General features: G+C 39.9%; 1 protein-coding gene across 1 annotated transcript; it reads right to left on the bottom strand.

The window, feature by feature from the left end:
• pcp4b (Purkinje cell protein 4b) lies at positions 1 to 27,373 on the bottom strand. Its single transcript, XM_008275976.1, has 3 exons — positions 27,266 to 27,373; positions 13,269 to 13,320; positions 1 to 131 (listed from the first exon to the last, which is right to left on the bottom strand). Exons 1-3 carry the CDS (start codon positions 27,371 to 27,373, stop codon positions 1 to 3), a joined length of 291 nt encoding a protein of 96 aa, XP_008274198.1.
• Positions 27,374 to 27,573: the final 200 nt, after the last annotated feature.

Here is a 27,573-nt window from a genome sequence, read left to right as displayed (position 1 = left end):
CTACGACTTCTCATCACGCTTCTTCTTCTGGAACTTCCTGAACTGGGACTGGATGGCGACCGCTGCCTTTTCGGTCTCTGGGGCTTCCATGTCGATGTCAAAGTCCTCTGGGACGTCCGTCTTGGACGCATCTGGAAGGAAAAGGGAAAAGAAGGAGGTGACTCAGAGAGGTGTTGTGATTGACGTAGTCAAGTCAGATGAGCTGACATTAATGAAACCACTTCCCGAAACAGTGACTGCCAAACCTTAGCTTAGCAGTCATAAATAGACAGGTCAAGCTTTGAACTTCACTATTTTTTGGAAAACTTTAAACGTTCTTTCTTTCTTTCTTTCTTTCTTTCTTTCTTTCTTTCTTTCTTTCTTTCTTTCTTTCTTTCTTTCTTTCCTAAACCAAAAACAATTGGCTGGACATTTCCCAGTTCAACTGTTATAAAGCAGATGTTTGGCTTTTTGGTTAGAAAGGCAGGACACGTGTCCTTTAATCTTTGGTGTTACCAAAACTTAACCATAGATTTCTATTCAGGATTCTTTAAGTTGCAAGTCTTTACTTTATAGTGTCTCTGGTGCTATCAATGAGTATTGCATTTCTGTTGGAAATGAGGAGTAGTGGTCATCTATCCCTCTAAACAGCCCTCCAAAGGACTAGATGACCTCTAACCCCCCCAATCCCCAAAAGAAATGGTAAAACCCTACCTGACGTAACAACACACAAGAAGGAGGAGAAGGGTCAAGGGGGGGATTACGATTAGGCCTAACTGTACCTGGACTGCAATACAAAAACATAGCAGCTTCTTTATTTCAGTGTCTTCTACATGGATACATGATTGGTGAAGATGCAACATTTTGGCATGTGGGGATACTTCAGCAGTTTAGCATGATATCATGTAGTTTAAGTAGCCCTCCTGTAAATGTATTTTTAAGACTTGTTTTTTTTTTTTTTTTTAAATAAAAGAGATCATATTTTATCTAACAAAAACAGAAATCTGGCATTAACTGAAGTAAAGATACTTTAAATACATAAGAGACAGGAGTAATACTGCAATACTGTTCCAGACTAAACTTTATTTACTAATTTTCATCCCCTGATTTGCTGATACTTTAAGATATCTTTTTCAGTACGGTCACAGTAAATGGCCTGCTTTGTTTTGGGAGTTGGGAAAACAGTAATAAAATGTCGTGTTAGACTTGTAAAATGTCCACAAGTGCTCCTCATAAACCTCATTCCTCCTCGTTGCAGCAGAGCTCAGTTCCTATGGGGGAGTCTGGACAGTTGTTTCTCAGGTCAGAGGGCAAAGCATAAATTGATCTCCAGTTCTTAATCCTCTCTGAAGCTTAGCCAACATCGACAAAGAGGACACAACTGTAATCCCAGTAAATACTGATTCAAGCTGGTTTGAGCAGCTTTGTATCTTCTGGTCAATGAGGCCGCATGCAGCGCAGAACCCCCAGATACCGGAAATCTTTATATGATAAATGATGGATCATCAAATCTGAATTTTTTATGTAAGTTGAAAGTACATGGCAGATAATTGTATTCTTTAAATATGCATATATGGACTGAATTTTACAGCATGCTTAAATATGCAAACTGTGAAAGCTTGTAAAGACCTACATAACTTTAAAAATCTGGTGACAGAATATTTGTATTTTAAAGGTTAATGTCACAGCTCTTTAATAATTCCCCAATAGGGACTACAAGCATTCGTACAGATGTTACATATTTCAGCATAGTGTAGTAGTAAAAAGTGTTAACTACTTGTCAAATGGTGCTACACATGAAAAATAGTAAATTCAGGAGTAAAGGATTAGACTAATCAGACTAATCAGTCACGGTGTTGCGGATAAGAGTTTTATTGATTAAAAATGTGTCATCTGTTGTTACTTTTTTTTGCCTGAGAGGCAAGCATTATGGGGATTTCAGCTTTATTGCAGCAGGGATATTCAGGACTTTGAGAGGCCATGACAAGCTAACATTTACCCAAGCAGGTTTCTCTGTGGCTCTAACGTCTGTCAGCAACGGCTTATGCCACCAAGAATAACAGTCAAGAAGAACATGTTCCTCTGGCCCCCTGAAAACTGTGATCTCAGCACTGCTTTTGCAATATATGGGATAACTGTTACTCTTTTACAAATCTACATTCACCAGATCAATCATTCTCAGAGTGAAATGAAACCCAATCATCAGCTGGCTGTTTTAACCTTTTTACTTTTCAGTGTAACTAATGATTCTCGACACGGAGTTTATTCCATTTCTCTGCCTTACAACGCTCCTGCAGAGGATTGATCTGCTTGAGTTTGATCAGCAGAGCTCACTGTAGAGAAACACACGACAGACAAGCAGAATAGCAGAGAGGCGACTCATGTATTGACTGCGCAGCTAATCCTTAGGTTCCCTCGGGGCTGAGCTTGAGTACCTCTCCCTCGCTGTTCAAGGAGGAAACACTAACTGCTGTGTCAAGCCGAGCTTTGAATCCTGCATTAATTGATATTGAATTTTCCAATGCTCTAATGCCTGCTGTTTTCATCCCTGCAGCACAAGCTATTGAGTTGTGCCCTCTGCCGTGTCAACACCAGACATGTTCATAATCTTTGTACGACAAGCGGGTGATGTCTGAAAGACGTCTGGATTGTTGGAGTGCAGAGTGAAGGCAGAGGATGGATGTGATGTGGTGCTGCCTTCAAGTGCTGGAAGGAATATTGTGACTGAGAACATGTTAGGCTTAACAAAGTAATGAAAAATGAGTTTAGTTTTCTGTATTTCAGCCAAGGAAGTGGCCATAAAGGTCAAATGGTTTTACTGTTAATGTATCATTATGCTTTAATCAAGTTCTGATTAGTATCCTCCCTTTTTTTTATTCATAAAAAGTGTCCAAGCATGATATAACAGTCATTTTCAGATTCAAATGCTCCTTTAGAACCTCCAAACCTTTCCTTCTTTAGCGAGGCACAAGAGACAAAAATATGAAAATGTGTAGGACCACTGTCATAAACGAGGATGAAAAACCGTACCAGCCAGCTCTAGGGTTAGTGAATTTAGAGTCGTTAACAAATAATGATCAGCCACTCCCCGGCTGACTACAGAAATATATTTGGCTTAATAAAACCATGGCACTGGCAAAGTAGTGTAAAGAGGGTTAAATAGTTTATAATTTCAGTGCATACTGAGGGTCATTCTGTGAGGGACAGCACCTGTGAGTTCCAAGTTCCAGCATATGGCAGCCTGGATGGAGAGAAATCTGCACGCATTTTAAGGGAATTAAGTATTTTTCCTGGACTAAGTGCTATGCAAACAACAAAGGACACAGCGCAGCCAGCATGTTGAAAAGACAGGAGCCAGTACGTGAGCAGAAGCTTGGACCCGGAAACACTATTATCGGAAGGTCAATACCTCACGTCTTATCAAGCGGATAAACAATAAAATCTGTTTATCTTTGTTAAAAACGTTCAAGCAATATGTTGTTCAAACTAGATGTGATGGAAAAGGGCTCTACAAACACAGGATCCAAACAAAAATGACTCTTTCCCCTTGTCAAATCATAAATGAAGATTGAATCTTATTTATATCACCTTTTACAAAAACATAGGAGGTTGAAAGTGGAGGTTGAGGTGGTGGGAAAAGTTCACCCTGTTTTTTTAAAAAAAAGACTGTTTCATCACTAAATTCAGTATATCATCACACAAGAATGCGACAAACCCAATTTTTGACAAGTGTAATGCAGCACCTTTAGTATGACAAGTGTTATTATGGACATGTTATACACCTGCATGGATATGGTTCGATGTTACCTGTCAAGGTGGGAGCTGCAAGGTGGTTAGCACTGCACTGTTGCCTCGCAGCTAGAAGGTCCCCAGTTTGCATCCTAGTTAGGACACCCAGTATCATTCTGCGTGGCTTTTGCATGTTCTCCACGTGTAGCATGGGTTGAGGTTAATTGGTGATTCTAAATTGTCCGTAGGTGTGAATGTGAGTGTGCTTGGTTGTCTGTCTCTAAGTGTAGTCCTGTGGTGGCCTGTCCAGGGTGTTCCCTTCCTTCGCCCTGAGTCGACTGAGATAGGTTCCAGCCCCCCACGACCCTAGTGAGGATTGGATGGTGTATAGATAATGGATGGATGGATGGATGGTCGGGTTGGTTAATGCAAGCACAGTTTCATTAGCTGAGCTGCCTGAAGTAACCTTGTGCTACATCTCTGTCTGTCTTCAGGGAACACTATAAGAGTCAAGAGAATCAAACAGCAATAATGAATATGTCTCTTTTATCAAAGCTTTACAGACACTATGTTTAGATTTCTGACTCTCATGAGTAGCTGAAGTCTTCTACTTTACCACCTTCCTCATCAATCTGCACTTGCATCCTCTATGTTGACCTCCATGCAGCAACCGTGACACATTATTTTAAACATTTCATAGTTTTCTACACTATTCTTCTTTCAATCTGCCACCGCAGTGCAATTTACTCGACAACAAAACCAATTAACAATAAAAACCATCACTTTGATGCTGCACAAGTCATGTCACACTGTCAGCAGTTTCATTTTAAACCTCAATTATGCATGTGCTGCACATGTTTTTGTAACCACTGCAAACTAATTAACTTCAGTTTAATATTTGTGGGGAATCAATTGCATCAATCTAAAAGAAGCACATCATCATCTTGATGAAGGCTTTGAGGGCAGATTTTCATCAGTTTTGGTGAGACAGGAGGCAGCGGCTGGATGTGACAATGACGGATCATTCTCCTTAGCGTGAGGATCCATCTCCTCAACACACACACAACGGATTTTCAAGCCTATTACATCTGGCAGCACTTTCAGTGTCCCTGTCTTCACCTAATGGGTGTGTAATATCGGCTGTCAGTGTGCCATTCTGGATCATCTTGACTGTGCTTTCAGCAAGGAGAACAAAAATGTGTTTACGGTGTTGGTGTGTGGTAGCTGCTGAAATAGAAACTCATATACTACTTGGTGTGAGGCTCAGGGGATTTACTTTTTTCACATAACTTCACTGCCCATTGCCAACTTTATCTTCAGTGTAGTTTAGATGGAATGGATTCATAAGTGACATGGTAAGACCATCTTTGGTTGGCTGTCTTTCAAAATGCCTTTTAAAAGCTGCTTTGATACCCAGTGAAAGCTGGAACGTCTTATTGATTTTACTGCTTAAAACCAGTTGAGCCATGAGTGGGATTTGTGCGAGCGGGGACGAGACACGTGAAAGAAGGACTTACAGACCTGGAGACAAATTGTGGAAAGTAAAGTGAAGTACTTTGTGCTGTACTTTGTGATACACCTGTGACAAAAAATGTCCAGTGTGCTGCACATTTGCATTTCAATGTTGCAAAGTTAACTCTACAACTCTGAAGACCCAAAGTTAGCACTATATTTGTGGCTGAGAGAGAAAACAAAGAAAAACTCATTTCACTATCAACAAATAAGGAAAAAGTGAATTACATTTTTTTGTTTTCTGTGCTCTGTCTTTTTTCAGAAACCAATTGTTGCAGCAGTTTGTAATGTAATTATAGTTGGCGGAACTAGTGCCTGAATGCCAAGGTTGACACTAAAATATCCGACAGCTCTTGTTGCGGACTCACAGCTCCCTGACAGTTGTTATTGTAAACTTGCAAAGAAACAGAAATCCTCTAAAATGGTGAAATACTGCTTCATGTACTGATAGAATCAGCCTTTTATTTATTTTTTGTCTTTAGACACCACAAATAATACTGCAGTTTGTTGTTTGGTAACACACATTAGTTGACGAGCTTATGGAAAACCTGATACAAATGTTCCCACATTAACTGAAAGAAAACAGAGGTGCTCCGGACATCAGCATGTTTGTCTCGTGCACATAAATGGAAATGAAAGTAAACAATTACATTAGTGGATTCTGTCATACAAAGACGTGACCTCTGTTCCTGCAAAGTTTTACTCTCTGAAACTAAACCTCCACACATAAAGGACAAAGCACGCATCTCATACATCACTGATGGACTGACCTCTTACATCAATACTTCAGATGTATGTGTGCAGGATTGTTGATGTATTCACTGAGTAGAGCAATGGGACTGGGGGATTTTGACAGCTTTTATTGCTTTGATACTTGTGCTTTTACGATACATCTCTAAATTTCACAGAAAGCACACATTCTTTAGTTTTTTTTTATTCTCTGCAACTCAGTTTCTTGTTATTTTTGTAGATTTTAAAAGCATCTTGCAAGTATTAAAAGACAAATGAGTGTTTTTGCATGTATGTGTACAAATAAGCTGAGTTTGTGTGTATATTTTTGTATGCATGAACGTGTGTGTGTCCCAGTATCTGTGTGTCTATAGTTGAAAGGAATGTGTGAAAGTCAGGGAGGTATCCTTGACCTCTGAGGCCTTGAAACGCCAGACGGGCAGCAAAGCGTGAGAACGACTACAGCGATCAATACAGAAATACACATAAAGGACGGGTTGTGTATTGATTGGCACCATGTGTTTGGTTTTTTTTACTGTGTTTCAACTTTTATTCTGCTTTGGAAAGGAAACGTCTAAATAACCTACTTGGGCATGGTGTAAGATTTGAAAACAGAAACAAGAACACGTGGGCTGTTCAAAGACCTGCAGAGGAAACATGGTTTTAGCTCTTTCTAGCACCGAAGGCTTTGGAAACAGCAATATGCTGTGCATTTACTAACAATATCTGACAGAATAAGATGAATTCATTATGGCTATAATTTAGTACAGTAAAGCTAATTAAAAAAGTGTGTCTTAAATGGGTCATCTTCACTTTGAGAGCTTGTCACAAGCTAATTATAAAAGGATGACTTTGATCTCTAAGGTGAGCCCATTTGAAATTACGCCTGGGCCTGTTTGAAACGAGGGGGGGAGGTGCTGTTGGTGAAGCAGCTTCTACATCATTCTTTAACAATCCTTTGCAAGTTTAGCTGTTACATTTAGAAACGGAACAGTTTTCATGTGTTCTGTCCCACAGGAATAAGCAGGTAAACACGGTGCTCCCCGTATGACAGCATCTTACTCTGCTCTTTAATGTTGTTGTCAGTGTATTTTGTTGGTACCGTATGATGTAAAGCTGTAGTAACAGCTGCTGCAGCGACAGGGACAGTCTGTGTTGTACTTGGACTCATGAGGTCAGTGAAGAAATGGAGCATATGGCACAAATACACGACATCTGGACTCCAATCGCGTCAACCCATGTCACGGAAGACCACTGAGAGGTTTTAATAGTGGTGGAAAGCAACAAAGTACAGTACATGTTTGTATGCTTCTTGAGCATTTGCTTTTTAGGATTTTACTCCACAACATTTCAGAGAACAATATTGCACCTTATCTGATAGTTAGTAAATGTAATCAGGCGTAATATGATGCATGGTTAAAAGCAGTATTCAGATCATGTTAGAGCCTGTGACAGCCTGTAAATACCAAATATTGTCATTGTTGATTATTCTGTGTATTATTTTCCTGAACAATTGATTAAATGTTAGTCTACAAAATGTCCATAAATTAATATAATAATAATAATAATAATAATAATAATAATTCACATTTAAGAAGTTGGAATCAGAGAATTTTGACCTCAAAATATTTGCTCAAACTGATTAATCGATTATCAAAAAAGGTGGGAAATAATGTAATAGTTGACAACTAAGCACTCATTCATAGCACATCTAATCAGAAATTTTTAAAAAATGAATAAAAAATGAAAGACTCTAAAGCTGCTACAAAAAAAGGACAAATGTGCAAAAACATGAGTTCAGGTGACTCACTTAGTAGATTAAATATAATGTTCACCAACGTCCTGCTGTGAGTTTTACATCCACTCATCCACATTCACAGTTGCTTGCCTTCAGTCTTTTAAGCATTGTTAATTAATTAACAGTAAAATGCAGCACTTTGATGCCTGCGCAGAATGGTAGAGATTGTACCCTCTGAGTAGCTGGAGAACTTGTAATGTGAAACATGTATTTATTTGCATTTTCTGTGCAGAAACTGTTGAGTTTCAGTGATGGTCGCTTCACAGTAAGTAAAAAAAAAAAAAAAGAAAGAAAAGAAAGTGGGTAGAAATGAGTCATTTAAAACATTGTTGCTATTAGGAAAGAGATGCTCATTGCAGTAGACATGTTTATGATGTTGTGCCGCTAGAATTAGTGCCGTGGAAACAGGCATTATTCTGAATTTATAAAAAGAACCCAATCCAGGCAAATATAGAGGCCAGTTTGAGCCAGCTGCATTAACAGCAAAACAGCAAATTAAAGCAGGGGCAGATGAGGAAATGAGGGGACCTTTAACTAAAATAGGATTAAATATGCTTTTGACACACCAAAAATAAGCCTGTCTCTTGTATAAGCCTGTTTCAAATGAGGGCCCTGTTGCCTCTGCAGTTTAGATAAACAAAGGCGCTGCTGCTATTTCCGAATGTACTCCAAAGTAGTAGTCATTTGCTCCATTTCATCCAGCTATAACATATAAGTAATGACAAGCCGTATAATATAAGGCTTATCACAAAATAGTGATGGGAAAGAGGACGTTTTTGTCACGTTTGTTGTTCTTTTACTGTTAAATGCAGGACATTTGCCTTTTTTTAAACTGAGGTATTAAAACAAGAAGCTGAATACTTCTACCTGTTTTCTTACTTTCTCACTCCCTTTCTGTCATTTCTCATCAACACTAAACATCATGAACATCAGCAGCAACTGTCTCCTGCCTCTGAATGTCTCCGGTATAAGTCTGTATTTTGTGTCTCCGGGTAACCAATGATGGGATGCAGCAAAGAAGAAAAAGCTTGATTCAATTGTATCTACCTGATAAGCATTCAAAGTTGTGCCGTTATCTTTGCAATAAACACTTCCATCCCGCAGCTTCCTTGTCACTGCTGATATCAGGTAAACAGCCTGAGTTGCTGCGTCACTGAGGTGCATCACAGCTGCGTGCACTTATACCAACCCGGCTCAGAACGAGTTCCAGTGAATAGGAATACATCTGTTTGCTGCTGTCCTTGAGCCTGTGAGAGGTTGTCTCTAAAGACTGTGCTCTTGCTGTGTGCTGGGGGATGTAGAGTGGGCGAGAGTCAATAGCAGTGTTACTCCCTCCTCGCCCACTCTCAGAGCACTCTCTCTCTCTCTCTCTCTCTCTCTCTCTCTCTCTCTCTCGCTCTCTCTCTCTCTCCATGTCTTTCTGTATTAAGAGACACACTTCAGACACGCTGGGAAAGCAGTTTTTACAGGCTTCAAATTAATTTTCAAGGTCAGACAACAAAGGAGCACTTTTGTGTTTGTGTGTACTGCGGGCTATGTGGTTTCCTTCACTTCTCTCTTTATTAAGCGAGTGGAAAGGTAGAACCTGGATTTTACAGGCAGTGAAAAATTACTCTCCTGCATCGCCACGTTTCGACTGCTCTGAATCCCATTAATTGCTGTTGGTGAATAATGTAGCTGAACGGTGACTCTGTTCTGGAAAAAATATTTAAATTGCACTATTAAACAGGGTCAGTTGCTGCATGAGTCCCGGTTTAACACTTCTTTCAATCACAAATAATGCAGATTTTTTTTTCTAACATGCTTTCCAGGCAGGTTAGTGGCTATTGCAGACACATCTAAAGCTTACTGTGATTGTAATGCTCTGAGGTGGACTATTAAGTACATTTAAAATCAAACTGAATATTGAAGATTCCTGTAATTGTTTGATAAAGCCATGCTTTAATTTATCTCTTTATCTGATATTTTTACACTTATATATACAAATATCAGTCTGCCTGTCACTTACACACAACAAGATGGCAGTAGGGTGGTCATTGTTGCCTTTTTGAAATTTCTTCAGCTTGAGAATTTGCGTTTCTAAAGTTGTTGTCATCTCCTGACAAACCACAACTTTAAAAAGGAAGACAAGTTAGGAAGGCAGTTATTCAGCATGCAGGTTGCTGTCCTGTGTGTTCAAGGTTTCTCACACTCATAACTTTGTATTTGGCTGCTTTAACCTTTAGAACACGACTGGTGCACTTTGCATCCAAATTCACACCCCTTTTTCTTGGCTGAATTTCATACCAAAGTATTTATGAGGAAAGATCAAACTTCTGCAAAGTAATATCTCTACTTTTTTAAAATTTTTATTATTTTTACCCATTTTCACCCTCTTGCTACTAACTCATGAAGTCCCTGTTGTTTCACAGTGTGCCAAGTATAAAATAAACAGCAGAACCTTCTCTGCACATCAAAGGTGTAATCTGCTTTTGAATTTTACAGCTATTTTCGGCGTTATCCATCCATTATCTATACACCGCTTAATCCTCATTAGGGTCGTGGGGGGGCTGGAGTCTATCCCAGCTGACTTAGGGTGAAGGCAGGGGACACCCTGGACAGGTCACCAGTCTATCACAGGGCTACACTTAGAGACAGACAACCAAGCACACTCACATTCACACCTACGGACAATTTAGAATCACCAATTAACCTCAACATGTTTTTGGACTGTGTGGGAGGAAGCCGGAGAACCTGGAGAGAACCCACGCTGCACGGGGAGAACATGAAAACTCCACACAGAAAGATTCCGGTGCCCCCACCGGGACGCGAACCGGCAACCTTCTTGGTGCGAGGCAACAGTGCTACCAACTGCTAACCTTGCAGTATTTTTGGCGTTATGTCTAACATATTGATGACATTATATTACACTTAATATAAAACAAACAATAAATAACTGATTAGATTTAATTGCAATCATTTAAAAGTTGTGGTCTGCAGATGAGGAAAACACCAGGCAAAGATTTTCTTCTTCTGATGATGCACCGCTGCAGTAGGCTAGTGTTTGTGAATGTAGTGAATAACACTAACAAGTTATTTCCATTAGGCACTTTGCACATTTTTTCCCCCCAATTTCTGGGTCATAGAGTATCACATCATCATGGTTCTGATATTTCCAGGTTCCATACAATCTACCCTTCACAGTTCTGAAAAGATACCTCTACTGCCAACACTTTATGGTGAGATACTGATGAAAAAGTATCTTTTTAAAAAATGATCAGGAATCTGACTGACAAAAAGTTGCAGTTGGCCCTGTGAAGTTCAGCCTGCTGTTTTTACATGTTCATAACAAAGTAACTGGGAGATGTTGGGAAAAAGTCAATAAAAAATGCATGAAGTATTTGAAATGATGGCCTCACTGGGCTGAACAGTCAGTCAGACAGCTTTCTCTTTTTGACTCCCTCCAACCTCACCTAAACTTATCATGGCTGAGTACCAAAGAGAATGTTAAAACAGAGGATTATTTCACTGCTATGCACAAAAATGTAGTGTAGCTGTTGGTGCAGGAAAAATATGGTATCAACCAAAGTTTAGTGGGTTTTTTTGCTTGTTTTCTTTTTTTTCTATTGAAGTAAACATCTGTTATTTTGGAGCAGTCTCAATTTAATGCTTGCACTACTGCCAAATTTTTCTCTTTCCATAATTTTCTACAGATTTATTGGTAAAGTAAAGAACTCACTGTTTCACAACATCAAAATGGCTCATTGTACTCACTTCCATCTTAAACAGCAATCTGGTGCTGAGTCAGGACGACACATCAAATCACTGCCATGATTTAGAGGAGGTGAAAGCAGGGAGGATATTAGTTTTCTCGTTGAAGCCTTTATTTGCTTCACTGTGATAAGTTTAATGACAGAATGCTCAACAATAAACATGATTTGTAATGCACTTGGTGCATGGAGCTGATCTTTATTTCCTCCAGGACTAAACTGATACAGGCGATCTATCTCCGTTCAGGGAGATCATCGGAGAGATGCATTTACAGAAGCTGATGGTCATGTCGCGGTGTCCATATTGTTTTACCAAACTGAGTCAGGACATTAAAGCTGGGAACAAGCCTCAGCTTTGCAGGGAGATTGATGAGAAAACGATGATGCCTTAACCCCTTAACCTCATCAACCCTCTGAACTTCCAAGCAGTTTTTGTACATTTTTGATCCTGTTATATTTTTAGTCACTGTGGGCTCATTTTTCGCTTCAATGTAAAGTTCTTCACCTCTATGGAAACAGTACAACCATGGCTGGTGTAGAGGGAATTCTGAAATGTCTTGTGTTCAGTATGGTACAGCTACAATATCATAAATCTTTTTTAAAAAGAAAAAGGAAAAACAAAAGTTGAAATTCTTCTTTTTCAACCTAACTGTAAAACCTGGCATAACATGTACAACATTTTATCAAGTGCCCACAAATGTTACTGATAAAGGGGTAAAAGTGATAAAGGTGATTCTACATACTATAGATAATTTACTACTAACATTTTTACTTTGTTTACATGCCTGTCTGCTCTGCGTATACACAACCAGCAGTTCAGCTCAGTTCAGCTGAAAAGTCCCTGATTTATTGTCATGTGACTACTGGTTGTAGTCAAGGGATTAATGGCTACATGGTTGTGATGGGGAGCTTAGACCTTTTTTGTTTTTTACAGAATCTAGTTAGAGCACATCATTTGTTTTTGGTGTATTTTAAATGAGACAAGTGTAATACAGTTAGTTTTTAGAAAATATCACAATTTTTTAATTACATTTTTCAATAAAACCATAAGTCACATATGATAAGGTTAAAGACGGTCAGAAAGTTGAAAATCTGGTGATTACTATGTTTTTTTTACAGTTTCTGACTCTGATGAATGGTGCACTTCTGGGGGATTTAAAAAAAAAAGAAAAGCATTTCATACTTGCTGGCAAGCTTTGGAGTTCAGAAGGTTAACAAAGTGCAAGTTGATTTGTTGTCACCAGGACATGTGCCAAAACTGTCTTGTAATGCACTGGTGTGTTTTGTTTTAAAAAGTGAGTCATTAAGGATAACCTGTAATATCCTTGAGGTCACGCATTCACGTTCACACGGTCGTGACCCGAGGGTATCAAATATGATGCTGATAATTTGATCAAAAATGACACATGTACAAATTCAGATGCTGTATGAAATGTTCTCCATGTCACGTAAATGATGACATGACACCCTGAACTCTTGTACAACCATGATTAGATCTGACACAAAGCCCTGAGGTTATTGTGTGCGGGTGTGTATGCGTGGCCGTCAGCTCCTGTTACTGTCAATCATATGACATGTGCCTTTTCAAGCTCATTTTAGATTCATGTGCCATTATCCTCCCTCTCACCCATCTTCTCTTCACTTCAATCATTCTGTCTATGCCTTCCCTAACATAAGCTGTCCACGTGTTGGTTTTATTTTTGAAAAATGGTTCACAAGCCACTAAAACACTAAAATCGATGTGTTTTTTTTGTTTTTGTTTTTTTTTGTACCTTGTCCTCCAGAGGTCTTGTTGTTGCCAGCGGCTGCTCCAGATCCTTGTCTCTGCAATGCAAAAACAACAAAACAGAGGAGTTAGGATGTTTTCTTCAAAATAAAATCCTCAGCACGGCAACAGATGACTTTCCTCAGTCCTGTCATCCAAAGGAGTCACCAAAAGAGTTGACTGCGTGCCACTGCTCTGTGTCCTTCAGTAATTAAGCCTTGTCCTTATGATCACTCTGACATCTAATGGAGATAGCACGCACTCTAAAGCCTCCACTCTGGAGGATTTCAGCCGGCAGGGTCCTTTTTCTGACCACAGTGGCGGAGCAGAGGAAGCCCTGCAGTCTGAGCCTTCCTGTGAAAGTAAAAAGGCCTAAACACAACGTACAGTATGACCAGAAGGGTCGCAGCACCCGAGGTGTTGTTCTTTACTGTGACTTGGTGCTGTGACACTACAGAGGTCACAAGGGAACTGACATGAATCAGAACAAATGACCTAGTTTCCACTTTGCTGTATGTTTTTTTATGCTTCATTTCACAGGAAAGAAAGGGTAAAATCCAAAACCAGAGCTACGCAAGCTGCATCATGTATCATCACGTGTGTTTTCATAAATAATGCTTTACGAGTGTTTTTGTTTTGCTTTGTTTTTGTTACTCAGCTTGGCAACCAATTTGCCAAGCAATGATGTGAGGGTTCCTTATACCATCCACACTGCTGGATGAACATCTTAACTTCAGCTTTGAATAAGAGTGTAAAATTCTACCAAATGAACAAAACTGGAAATAACCTGTCAACAGTTAACCAAGTGCTACCAGGCTTTACCAACTGGAAAACACTGGTGACTTTACAAGATATTATATTTCTAATTTGTTTCCATATTTGTCTCCTATCTGCACGGTGTAAACACAGCCTGCAGTTCAGCCCAGTTCAGCTGGAAAGTCGCTAAATTTCTGTCATGCAATACTTGGTTGTAGCTGACTCATTAATAGCTTTTTGGATGTGCCACGGTGCACAGAATCTCTCTTCACAGAACCCAATTAGAGCAAACACTATATTTTTGACATGAAAACATATACATATATATATATATATACGTGTGTGTGTGTGTGTGTGTGTGTGTGTGTGTGTGTGTGTGTGTGTGTGTGTGGAATAAAGAACAATGAATCATGAAAAATAAAGTCATTTTGATACAACATCACATTTTCAGGCTTTGATTTGGTTACATTCTTCTGATAGAACAGCTTGTCACAGCTGAGTAGCTCAAGGGTCGTTGGAGAATTGAAAATCCAAAGATTCTTTCTGTTTTTGAATTTTTTGAATCTAATAAATGGTTCAAGTTTTGACACCTAACAGGGTAATAAAATCCAATATTTTTACACTGTATTTCTTTAACATTTATATGACAATAGACTACCATTCTGCATTACTAAAAGTATATATAATGCATTTATATAAGTTTAATAGTCTCCATGTGTGAAGAGATGAATCCAAAAATAGGGTGTTTCATACTGATTATACAATGCTGGTTCTTCTTGGTCATATGATAATAATTACACTTGCATTCTCATTTAAATTCACTCCACACCACAAGATACAGAGGTGTTAAAATGGACTGATGGATGTAAACAAGAAAACCACAGGCTGTACAAAAGAATCAAACATGTTGTCTTCAACAGCCTGAAGGACACTGTCAGGTACATGTACGTGTCCTCTCTTGCTTAACAAATGACTTTTCAGATGTGATGTTGCGTAACTGTACATAGCCACACGTAGCTGATATAATCATTGTATCCTTACATACTGCTAGCAGCAACGTTTCTCTAAATGCCATCTTTCATTACCCTACAGCCATTTATTTGTATTGCCTCTGTGTACACACCCGCTTTCCTTTTATTAGATTGCAAATAGCCACAGATCTCCAGAGAAATAACACAGAGACTGGCTGTGATAATATATGTGTTCCCCATTTCTTCTAATATGACATGTAATTTTGTCAATTTGTACTTAAAATGAGAGTAAACACGAGGGAGTTTGAAAAGTTTCACCTGATAATGAGATAGCCACTGCCTGACTATGAATTTATGGTGAGAATTCCTTTCGTACCTCCGCTAAGACATACATTTCAAAGTTCAGTTAAAAAGAAAATGCTACATAGCACTTTAAAATAAAATCCCTGTATTTGTATGCTCAGGTCTTTTGGGTTGAGTCAGATACGAGCAGCATTAGAGGTGTGAAAAGGGTAAAGCAGATATTGCATTAGAGAAGAGTACAGGAGTGACACTCCATCACAGTGAGCAGATTAGGAAAAGCTATTCTTAGAACCATATTATAGTCCTGCTTTTAATATGCAGTGGAGAAAGAAAGAGAAGGGATATCAGAGGGAATGATAAAGGAACCTGAGGAAGCATGGCGAGTAAAAGGAGCGAGGATGGATTGAGGGAAGGAAGTAAGGAGGAAGTGTTGTGGTGAGGAGTTCCTTCACAAGCTTCTCATTAATCACACATGGTGCTGGAGGAGTTTTCCTGAAAAGGTGCAGGTTTCTACTGTAGTACTCTTCAGTTTACTTATGCTTGTATACAGAAACCATTACATGGCTTACTTAGGAACACAACTATTCAGTGTTTTTACACATACTGCAGTTGATATGATGACAAACGAACATATTTTATCTGTAATTTAGACCCCCGAAATCCTGTTTTCTCTCTCTCTCTCTCTCTCTCTCTAAAGGAACCATTTAGGGCAAAGAAATTGGTGACAAGTCAATATGTATGTCAATCATTTTAGATTCATTAGGTTTAGAAACTTAAGTCCCCCTGCTGCCTTTAAAATGTGAGCTAATTTCACTCTGCTTAATTAGATTGAACTGATTTTGTGATTTGTGAGCTGTTAAATTCACGGAACTTAAGACAACAAGTTCAGTGAACTTAAGATATTAAGTTGACTCAATTTGTCACAAAAGCAATGGTTTAAGACAGACGTGTCATAAAGAGTTTCTTCTTTATTTAACATTGAGAATTGTTCAAACCCATTTTGAAACTAGAAAAGTAATGTAGCAAAACAGAACCGATGAGATGATTTGACTAAATTTCCTTTATGGTGTTTTACAGTGTAGACTTAAGGTTTACCAGCTAATCTTACTCTGTCCACAGGAAACATCCTCCAACATTTAGCACCTCTAAAGCTCACAGATCATTTTTGTTTCAACAAGTCAAAACAATCTGACTGTACTTTTACTTGTTTAAAGAAAAGCCCATTTTTAGCCCTCAATTACTGACAAGAAAAGCGTTCACCACAGTGTTCAGATTAATGCAGCTAGAAACCTGATAGCATCAAATGATCCTCTTGTTTGCTGCTCCTCCATATCAGCCCATGCTAATTAATTCAGTATTAGTTATCCCTGTCCCTAGGCCTGTGTTTGGGACCGCCTTGGTGGCCCATTTATCTTCACAGCCACAACCAACGTGGAGAGAAAGAGTGCAAAAACTCTAAACTCCAACACTCCGTCACTGCCACAAAAACATTCAGTACGTACATAAATTTTACAAAGTAGACACCCTGGAGGAAATGCTTCTCTACAGAAACTCCCCAAAACTGTCCAAACACTAGAGTAAGTTGAAATTGATGTTGCTAATAACAATTTTTCGCAATGTGTTTTCTGTCTGGAAACACACACAATAGTCAGAGGCTTCCGAGTCCCTGTGCAATCAGTGTGAGTCAGTTTAAGCTTTGACCACGTTTGTGCAGGGAAAAATATCTCTCCTATGAAATTATTGCAGGAATTACAGTGCCACCTTATCATCAACTTGCACGATTTATTACCAGCCGGCATACCATTTCTCAGCTTGTGTTTTCATATGCGCAGCCGGAGTGGGAGCTGCGATGATTTTTCTCTCTGTAGTGAAGAGGAGGGGGATGAAGTGAGGAGAGCAGGATCAATACCTCCCTCTGCAGTTAAGATGTACTATACAAACATTGGCACAGGGAAGATAAATGACCAGAATCAACTCTCTGACTGCCTCCTCTGGTCTGCAGGAAAAAAAAAAAAAAAGAAAGAAAAAAAAAAAGTAAATGGGGTAGAGAGGGAGAGTTAGACTTTCAGTCTTTGGAGTTAAATGTGTTTCTGGAGCCCTGTGGTAGTGACCAGAAGCTAAATTATCCAACCTTGAAATGCTTCTCAACTTTAAGGGAATAGTTCGACATTTTGAGAAATGTTCTTATTCGCTTTCTTGCCAGGAGAAATATCGATACCTCGATGCTTCACATTTAACAAGCGGACATGTCTGCGGCAGCCTGCAGCTAGCATGGCTTTGGTTACCTGCATAAGCACAGAGGTCCAGGTCTGCTGTTGTTGGGCTCATATTAGTGTATAGTAGGACAGAAATACAGAAAAAAGAACAATTTTTTTGCTGTCTGTGCAGCCTGTGTTGCTCCACCACAAGCATTCACTGAAACAAATTAGCTGGAAATTCATTGGAAATGGATGCACTGACCATGTGTATGAAAGTGTCTGTTTGTGGTATTGTAGCAGGAGGTCACAACTGTACCGGTGCATGTGTACTGCAGGTGATTCTTTGCTTTACCTTTAAACATAATCAAGTTACAAGTTATGTTAAAACTTCCTCCGAAAATATATTCTACTACATGGCTTAATTGCATCTTCAATTCTGATTTAAAAGAAACACATCTTCTCCTTCTCATTCTCAAAGAATCACAAAAGTCCAAATTTAGAATTTGGCAGTATGCTACAAAGATACACTCATTCACAACATGCTTGAAGCTTCTCTTCCATTTTCTGGGTGACGAGTCTCACCCCATTTACTGTATGAATGGTCAACTGAAAAGAAGCAAAATAATAAATGGCAAAGATATGTCAACAAGAAACATATTTCTGTTAGAAGAGAAGAGAAGAGAAGAGAAGAGAAGAGAAGAGAAGAGAAGAGAAGAGAAGAGAAGAGTTCTTATTGTCTCTGTGGAAGCAATGCTAAAAAGACAGTGTTACAGCAACTGTTGTGTCATAAATGTAATCGGGGAGAAAATATTTTTGCTTATTATTTAGCTGTGTGGAAACATGATTTTTCAGAGGTTGGGCTCCATCACCTGCATTATTTAAATGAGCCTGATCATGATCATGTCAAATTAAAAGGTGAAAAATTAAAAATTTTTTAATTTTTGATTTTTTTTTTAGCTTTTTTTTACAGTGTGGTTCTAGCTACATATTCAACATACAGACCTGAGAGTGTTATCCATCTTTTCATCTAACTCTAGACAAGAGTAACCTGTCATTTCACAGTATGTAGAAGTATGGCTTTAATAATCTGGATACACGATAACACTTATATAGAGAGGACAGAAAGCCAGAGAAGACTGCAGGAGATAAAATAGGGGCTTCATTTACAGCAGTAACACATCCTATTGTTCTTATGATCGGACCTGCACATTATCTAAGTGGACTTAATGCACAGCATGTTGAAAATCTGGGCTACATGCTTGTCTGTCTTTTTGTGTTAGCACTACGATGTGCTGCCAACCTGTGCAGGGCGTCCACCACGTCTCGTCCAGTCACAAATGGTACAAGCTGGGGTCCCACATGACCCTTAACAAGATAAGCAGGTAGAGCTAATGGATGAAACGCACTATGTAAGTGAGATTTGTTATCATTGTATTGAATTTCAATCAATCATTTAATATTGGTTGCTATTTTTTTTTCACTCACCCTTGAACAAATTCAGATGGAAGCACCGGGGAGTACAGGCCCGGCAACAAAACATAGAAAGGGAAATGGTTTCATTTAGGTAGCATGTATCTGGCTGCCTCCTGGGGGATTTAGCTCCAGCTACTTTCACCGCAACCTTTTCACGGTTATTCCCCTGCTCGTTCAAAGGTTTCCCATTTGGTCATGTCAGAAGGGTTTCCGTGCTTTAATAGCTGAGGAGTCGAGAAGGCATCGTGTTATGTGTCCTCTTTTTCTGAGCCTCTCTCTCTGCATTATTAATCCATTGCTTTCAATGAATTTCAAACAGCGTGTGCTGCGCTTTGATGCTGGGGAGAGGCACGGGTGGTGAGAGGGCATGAGGCATCCTCGCTAGCTCAGAGCACAACACTCCTGCGCCTTTTGGGAAGAAATGTCTAATTTGAGGTTGGTCTTTGATGCAATTCTGCATTTAAAAAAAAAAAAACACAAAAAAACAACTCATAACTTGAAGTGTGGAGATATGTGCATACAACACTGCAGGTGATATTTACCTGTCATGCCTATCAGAATGATACCCGTTCTCTCTTTTCATTTGTCTGTCAGGAAAAACCTGAAGTGAAGCGACTTATCAAATTGCTTTGTGGTGGTTCACAGTAGCCAAGTTGAGCTCTCTTCCAGCCCCCCTGCAGCTCCAACACAAACATCAGAACCAGATAAGAGCGCTGTTTTGTTCTTCCCTGTTACTAATCCCAGTTCAAAGAGAGAAACTGAGTCTCTCCAGCAGCCTTTAGTAATGGCCATGAAATTAACTGCTTCCTTCATAGCTGCCGTTTCACAAAACACTAATGTGGCTCCCAAAAAATTGCTGTGGCACCAGATGACTGAGCGAGAGGAGACCAGTCAGACTGCGCTGCAACGGAGCTCTCCACAAACAAAACTGCCCTCAAGCTCATTTCGTTGTTCATGTCTGCTTTTAGTGCTTCAATGTTGATGTAACATTGCAGCTGTATTGCAAACAAGACCAATTGCACATTCTGGACAGTTTTTCTTTTGCATCATTGAAATATTCCCACCGGCCAACAGTGAGAATCAATGGCATGAAAAACCAGCTTTATCCATATTTTACAGACTGATGTCCTTCATCCTGAGATTCATGCAGTCCATTGGAGTTATTATAAGTGAAGTTATATTTACATCGGACTCACCTCCTTTCATTTTAGTGTTGCTAAACAGCAAACTTCTGTGACAAACTGCAAATCAATATTGCTTATTTATATGCTTTGGATCGGTTTAGTACAAAGATGCATTGCAGTTCCAGTTTAGTTTTAGATTCTACTAATTATTTTCATTATAAGCATTGTTTGGACTAAATAACAAAATGCTGGATCAAACCAGTGGTCGAGTGGTTAGGGTAAAGGTAAACCATAAAGGCACATATGCCCTGAGCAACACATTCCCAATTCAAGCCCCATACGGGGACCATTATCATTAAAATTAAAATTAAAATTAAAATGACAAATTCTCGTCACAATGTCCCAAACAGTGTCAATATCCTTGTTTTTTTCCTATCCTAAATGATAATTAGTTTACTTTCACACAAGACAAAGAAATACCGTAAATCATCATAATATCTAGGGTGCATCTAGGTAATGTTTGGTATTTCCATTATCTATACACCGCCTAATCCTCACTAGGGTCATGGGGGGCTGGAGTCTATCCCAGCTGACTTAGGGTGAAGACATGGACACCCTGGACAGGTCACCAGTATATCACAGGGCTACACTTAGAGACAGACAACCAAGCACACTCACATTCACACCTACGGACAATTTAGAATCACCAATTAACCTCAACATGTTTTTGGACTTTGTGGGAGGAAGCTGGAGAACCCGGAGAGAACCCACTCTGCACGGGGAGAACATGCAAACTTCACGCAGAAAGATTCCGGTGCCCCCACTGGGACGCGAACTGGCAACCTTCTTGTTGCGAGGCAACAACTGCGCCACCCTGCCGCCCCTGTTTGGTATTTTTGTTTGAAAATTAGAAATGACTGCTTATTAAAATAAGCCCTTCTCAGATATGTGATATGTAATATTGTGGCTTTGTCGGTTTGTTAAAGTTGCAGCATTCTGTCATTCAGACACTTTGTTGTTCATGTTCCTCATGGCTTCATTCAGACAGCGATGGAGAGAGCCAACGTATGCATGTAGTACTTGTCTTACATTTGAGATAGAACATCAAGTGGTGTATAATTCAAAATAGCGCCCTAATAAACAAAGGACTGAGCTTAAAGCAAGCCTGTAAAACTGGCATAACTATTACCTCAGTTTATTTCTGATTTCTAAAACACTGAAAATTCCATCCATGTGATGATAATCTGACTACTTTACCCAGACTAAAATTTTAAAAAATATTCCGACAGCTGTGATGGAGCTCAGGACTCAACCTGTGGACAAATTATTTACCTTCACCTTGTAAACTGTGACTCTTCATGTCACAGCAACTTTCTTACGTTGGAGATACTTGTATGGATCCTGTTCCAGTTTGATGCTGCAGATATTTCATCAACTTGGAGGAAACACTAGGAAAACCCAGATTACATCACTATCGCTCAGTCTCATTAGTTAGATTCGTTCTTCATCGAAGGAAAGCTTCATTTTTATGGATATTTCACGTTGTAATAGATGTAAAATTGTAGAGTAGCAGGAATGAAAAAATGTGTTTTGTGATTCTGGCACTCTCTGTGATGTTTTGGACCAATTGTGGTGTTCAAATGTGGACAAAGTCTTTCCCAAATTCCTTTTATGACTGGAAGTGCAGTTCAGACTTGCGCCATATGTTAAAATCAATGCAAAAATTTTATCTGATCCAACCTAATGAGATTGACATTGCAACTCTTGCACAAAAGTTACCAGGCTGCTCATTCAGACATAAAGCCGACAAATTCAGACACTGTCAGATTAATGAAAAAGAGTTAATGTCTGAAAGAGGCAATACTATCACATTTTTTCTATTTATTGATTGGTCTGTTGCTGCTTGCCTATAAGCACTAATAGCAAATGCAATAACCCAAAAACGCCATTTAAAAAAAACTATATACTCAGAATGAGAGGGGCTCATGTGGAAAAAGTCATTGATTCAGTAATCAACACTTATAAATTAATACACTCTGTTCAGCTTGAGAATGTGTGTTAAAAATCAATAGTTAATACACAAAATTGCTGTTGAGAATGCCTGAAATGTTTTAGAAAAGTGTTCTCTGTTAAGTTTTAGTCACTCAGTAAAAACATGATGGCCAACAAAACTGCTTTTATGAGGTTTTAACATGAAGGTGATGCTCTGCGGCACCATTAGAAACCCTCTGAATCTCTCCTCTCAGATATCATCGCTGCAGACGTAAACGCTGCTCGGATATGATAATCAAGTTATACTCACAACAGGCTCTGCTGAGTTTAACAGGTTACGATTTAGCTAAAATTCAAGATGCGACTTTGAGGTCATTGTGTTTATGGCGAGTGTGCTCAGCGCAGCACAGGGGTGATGAGAAACTATAACAGTCCCGAGGGCAGCGAGAGAGAGGAGGAACCATTACGGCTGAGCAGCTCTGGAGCTGAGCCAAGTGTAAATTGCAATAACAGCAGCTCGATGAGTGAGATTACTGAGAGGGGAAAGGGGGCTATCCTCACTCTGCAGATAAAGCCAACGAGGGAAAAACACACTCACACTGGTGAACAAATCAGTACACCTGTAGACACGTCGGCTTATGCAGAGATACACAATTTCCAGGACTGCGAAAAGGAGAAGCAAGTAAATGAGAAACCAATCAAGCAGGAAAAAAAAAAAAAAAAAAGAACAGTAATTACATGACGCTGACAAGGGAGATGGAGCGCAGAGAGATACATATTGTGCTTCTCATTAATCATTAACAGACTCAGAGGGACACAAGGTCAGCAAACAATGTTTTCATGTGTGTGTTTTTGTGTGCACAGACTGTAATGTACTGTAGCAAACTCCACAGTGGCTGCATCAGAATTTGTGCCTCCAGGCTTTCAATTAGGATACTATAAGGGGAAAACACACACACACACACACACACACACATACAGTACAGACATGAACACACACACACTCTTCTAAACACATGGTAAGTCAAGCAGAATAACAGAAGATCCAGAAGCATATACTGTAAGCACATTGCACATCAGAGAAATGTAAATATGTTTCATCTCTGGGCATTCATCGGGCGACGGAGAGAGAGCAAGGAGGTTTTCACATAGAATCCTTTAAAACATTCTTCTCCTTTCATTTTGCTGAGAGCGAGCCTTTATTCTCCTCGCTCTGAGCCAAACTGAGATTTCTGCCCAGCAGAATAGGATGCCGGCGGAAGCTGCCACTTTGAACCCAATTTTTGTGCGATTTTTCTTCCTCCATCATGTTTTCAGTTCATGTGTGGCAAATTTGAGTGGAAATGAAAGTCATTAAACTCGCAGTTTCCAAACAATTTTTTTTTTTCCAGTGGACGTCAAGATTAATAAGCATTCATGCCAAAAATCAAGCCTGAGCTCTCCGATTTAATCTGCATGTTGTTGCGTCTTAATAGAACAGATCCAAGCAGGCATGCGGCCTTAAATTAGTGTGTTTATTCCACAATTTATACTCGTGCAAGTTAACAGCTTAAATGAAAAGCTCGTGTTTTTCCAAAGCTTATTTTAGACTTAAAAGGAATAGTTCAACATTTTCGGAAATATGCTTAATTAGCATTCTTGTGGAGTTAGCAGAGGACAGAAACAGCCGGTTAGTGTAACGTTAGCGTAACTGACAAGTTATGTTCTTATGGCATTTTGTTATCTTGGATAGGAACAGTGGCTTTCTGCAGTTTATACTGGTTTCTAACTATGACAAGTAATTTATAAGTGTTGATTTGCAAATTACAAATTAAATGAACAAGATACAAGATACGTTCCAACACCCAGACTCTCAAATATATATATAGTTAGCCAGAAAAAGACTTAGTATGTCCCAATATATAGCATGCTAAATGCCAAAAATATCAGGATGCTCTTTTGCAGTATGAAAGCCAGCATGCTTTTCTAACCATTCTAACCCACAATCCTTTGCGCAACAGCAGATGCATCACATACGTCACAGTGTCTCACATGAGTATAAACAAGCTTGAGCTGCCGAGCACACAGACAGATGACAGCTCATTTTGCACTACAGACTGCAACGGATATATGAGGAAGACAACCCAAGTAGTATGACCCAATTGTATGCACACTGTATGCAACAGTACATGCTTTGTATGTAAGCAGTACATACTGAAAGGAAAAAGATGCGGTTTGGAAAATCATTTGTTATGGTGAGCTTCAGGGATTCTGGTGCTGCCTTGATGTTAAGCTGAACTGCTGTGCTGCTGTTCCTGCAAATTTAGCATGCAGAATTGACGGTGGTGTCAATCTTCTGCTCTAATTAATCTAGAAAAACATCAATGAGCTTTTTTCCCAAAACAAGGAACAAATGTCACAAAAGGCTATATGGAGGAATGTAATACACTATTCCTGTGTTGCTCTAGTTTTAAATTCCAAAGTCTCCATGTTGACTAAATGTGTTTCACTGACACATAGCAACACATCAACACAAATTTAGCACAGTAACATGGAGGAATACATGTGGGGGTGCAGATTTTGCCCTGTTTCCATGACAGTGACAAGTCCATATCATCCATGAAGGCATAGATGTGTGATTCTGCTGCCTTCGAGGCGACGCGTTCAGTGTATGGAGGATGCTGCTCTGCTGAAAGCCTGAACACTGTTTCCCTTTTGATCCTCTAACCTCACTCTCCTCCCGCCTCTTCAGCTCTTCAGAAATGAGTCTGTTCGTCCTCACCGTGAAGGCAGTGGGAGTGGGTGTCTGTGTGTGCTCTTTACTACGAGTGTTTTGTGTGTGTGTGTGTGTGTGTGTGTGCAGTTGTGTGTTACAGACCACTCATCTGTATGAGCTCCATTGGCAGTTACATAAACCATACTGTCATAAAAGCTACAGGGCATAGTGAAGCATTGCCAAATCAGTGCTGGGTCAATAACTCCCCACTGCAGATTTTTGGGATTTTCTTTCCTTTGTTGCACAGCCAGAACACGTCTGGTTGAAAGTGAGGAGGAAGTGGGTGGGTTCTTACTGTTGCAGTGCACCACAGAGGTCAGTAATTACCATGAAACATAATTACTGAGTTTCCCTGGGAACTTTTTTCTCTGCAAGTAGTTTGACCACAGTAATTAGAACATATACAGAAAAAGGCATTTGTGGGCCACAGAGAAGCATAAATTAAGGTTGAAATGTATCTAAATGCACGCGGCGCTTATGCTCAAATCCACCTCTGCAGCACACGGCGCTGAGAAAATATTCAACGGTGAAATCACTCATTTCTATTACTCATTAAACTATTTGATTGCCATGTGTTCTGCTCTGATGCCTTCAGGGAGTTTACCTACAGCAGTTTTTTGGAAGAGTGAGACCATTTTTCACCACAATGGCTGCTGTTAATCCTTGTGCTGAGTGTGGGAGTGGGAATGACACTAAGATGAAGGCAGGGGGGTATCTTTTACTATCTACAAGTAAAGTGTGAAGATGTTTTTTTCTCCTCAGCAGAGCCTTGGGGTAGAACGAGTCAGCGGGGGAGGAAGAGCTGCTGATTTGCTTGTCACAGGCATAAGCTGCTTGACGGTGAGCGGCAATCCTGGCGACGTCTGCATGGTCAGCCTGGTGAACCACGGGGCACACAAACTCAGCAGCTCACGTCCCATTTCATCAGTAGGGGTGATGATGTTTAGTTAATCTCCCCCTTTTAGTCCATTTACTAATGAACTAGCTGCTCTTTTTCCTGTGCACACAACCGCCGTCACTGTCAAGCCACCTCAACATGGTGCAAACGCCTGCCAGTGGTGAGACACACATTCGGTTGTTATGCGTATTCCTCCGAGGTTCAAGCTGAGGAGGGCTTTTGGAAAAATTACCAGTCTAAGCAAAAAGCAGGCCAGCTGTCATGCAACCAAGGAGCCATCCGCAGACAGAAAAGCTCTGATCAAACCTCTCACTGACTCGCTAACTTCCTTTTCTTTCTTCTTTTTTTTTCAAATCTAACATTATTTCGGAGGATTTTCACTTTGCAGCAGTAAAACTCTCGGCTCACATAATGCAATCGACACCAAGCCAAGAAGTGATAACGCCTTAGTGCCCAGAAAAAAATCCTGGAATCACAAAACTATACATAACCTCTAGAATAAAAAATAATTTGTTTTCATTTTAATACAGCTGGTGCTGCGGCAAAAAAAAAAAAAAAAAACTTTGATTCATAGCACCTACAACGGGTAGAAGAGATGAGGGACGGAGCGTGTGGGAAGGAGGGGAGAAATACATTACAACCCCTCTTCAAATTATTTTTTCAAACTCCCGTCTGTTACACAACTTAATGAGCCTTGAAATTGGCGAGATTACATCTTTCTGTGTTTATTTCATTAGTGTGGGTGTCGCCAATCTCAGGGGGATTGGTTTCCTCACTTTGGGATTGTGCAGCGCGCCGCCACAGAGCACACTGAAATGATGGAAGCGGCAACGAACTAACCAGTAAGGCGGTAAATAAATGAGGGAGTTCCCTGTGATCAGCTGGATGCTCGGTTCAATCAGCCAGCTGATTTACCAAAGCTGTGCAGCGAGAGAATGAAAATCTGTTTTCTACTTAAATCGCAATAGAAACAATCTGCCAATGAGGTGAAGTGGCAACACTTGTTTTCCCAGCAAGGTTCCCCTCAGCACCTCTAAAGCTAATCAACATGTTACATCTTGCTGAGTCTCTTCAAACCACACATTCGAAGTGTAAAGATGGATTGTATCAAATGGTTCCTTTATGAGTAGAAGAGGAAGGCCTTGCTATGAGAAAACAGCCTCTATCTTTTAGTTTTAGGTGTTGATGAATTTAGAACTTCATTATTCATGACTCCTGCGGGAAGCTGAGTGAAAACTACATTTCAAAACTAATCAGAGATTTGCCTGATTCCACCACTTCACCGATATGGATTGTGACCCAAAGGTATTTTCAGGTTCTCTATCCATTCCTGACCTTGGACACAAGTTGACAAAACAATCTCACCTCAAAATTGTTCAACAGTTTCAGAGCTTTTCACTAACTTTCCTGCTTTAGGTAGCTCCAAGAGGTGTTCACAAAAACAGAAAGGTGCAATCGCCACCTTCTCCACAACATTAAAACTGCCTGCCTAATATTTTGTAGGTCCATCTTGTGCTGCCAAAACAGCTCTGACCTGACATGCCATTGACAGAGAACCTCTAGAGGTGTCCTGCAGCATTTGGTACCAGAACATTTCTGCCGAATTCTTTGAGTCTGGTGGGTTGCTGGGTGAGGCCACCATTCTGTTGCGTCCTCTGTTTAATCAAATTGGGATCTGAAGAGACTGAAGCTCAAGTGAATGCCTTGGGCTTTGTTCTTGAATGGTTTTTGCAGTGTGGTGCGGGGGATTGTTGCCTTTGCCGTGGCGGGTGTTGGATTGGTCTGCAGCAATGTCTAGGTTGGGTGGTATGGACCACAGTAACGTCCACACAAATGCCAGGA

Source organism: Stegastes partitus, unplaced genomic scaffold (genome assembly GCF_000690725.1).
Source record: "Stegastes partitus isolate 25-593 unplaced genomic scaffold, Stegastes_partitus-1.0.2 Scaffold62, whole genome shotgun sequence".
Taxonomy (NCBI): domain Eukaryota; kingdom Metazoa; phylum Chordata; class Actinopteri; family Pomacentridae; genus Stegastes; species Stegastes partitus.
Note: the sequence above shows the minus strand (reverse complement) of the source record. Positions and strands in the feature narration are given on the sequence as shown.

Bases quoted from the DNA above. Each gene is read 5' to 3' on its own strand.
- pcp4b (XM_008275976.1), bottom strand. From the start codon at position 27,373: ATGGTGGCCTCACCCAGCAACCCACCAGACTCAAAGAATTCGGCAGAA. The intron at 13,321-27,265 runs GTCAGAGCTGTT...TTTGCATTGCAG, and splicing joins CTCTGTCAATGGCATGTCAG to AGACAAGGATCTGGAGCAGC. The intron at 132-13,268 runs GTACAAAAAAAA...TTTTCCTTCCAG, and splicing joins CAAGACCTCTGGAGGACAAG to ATGCGTCCAAGACGGACGTC.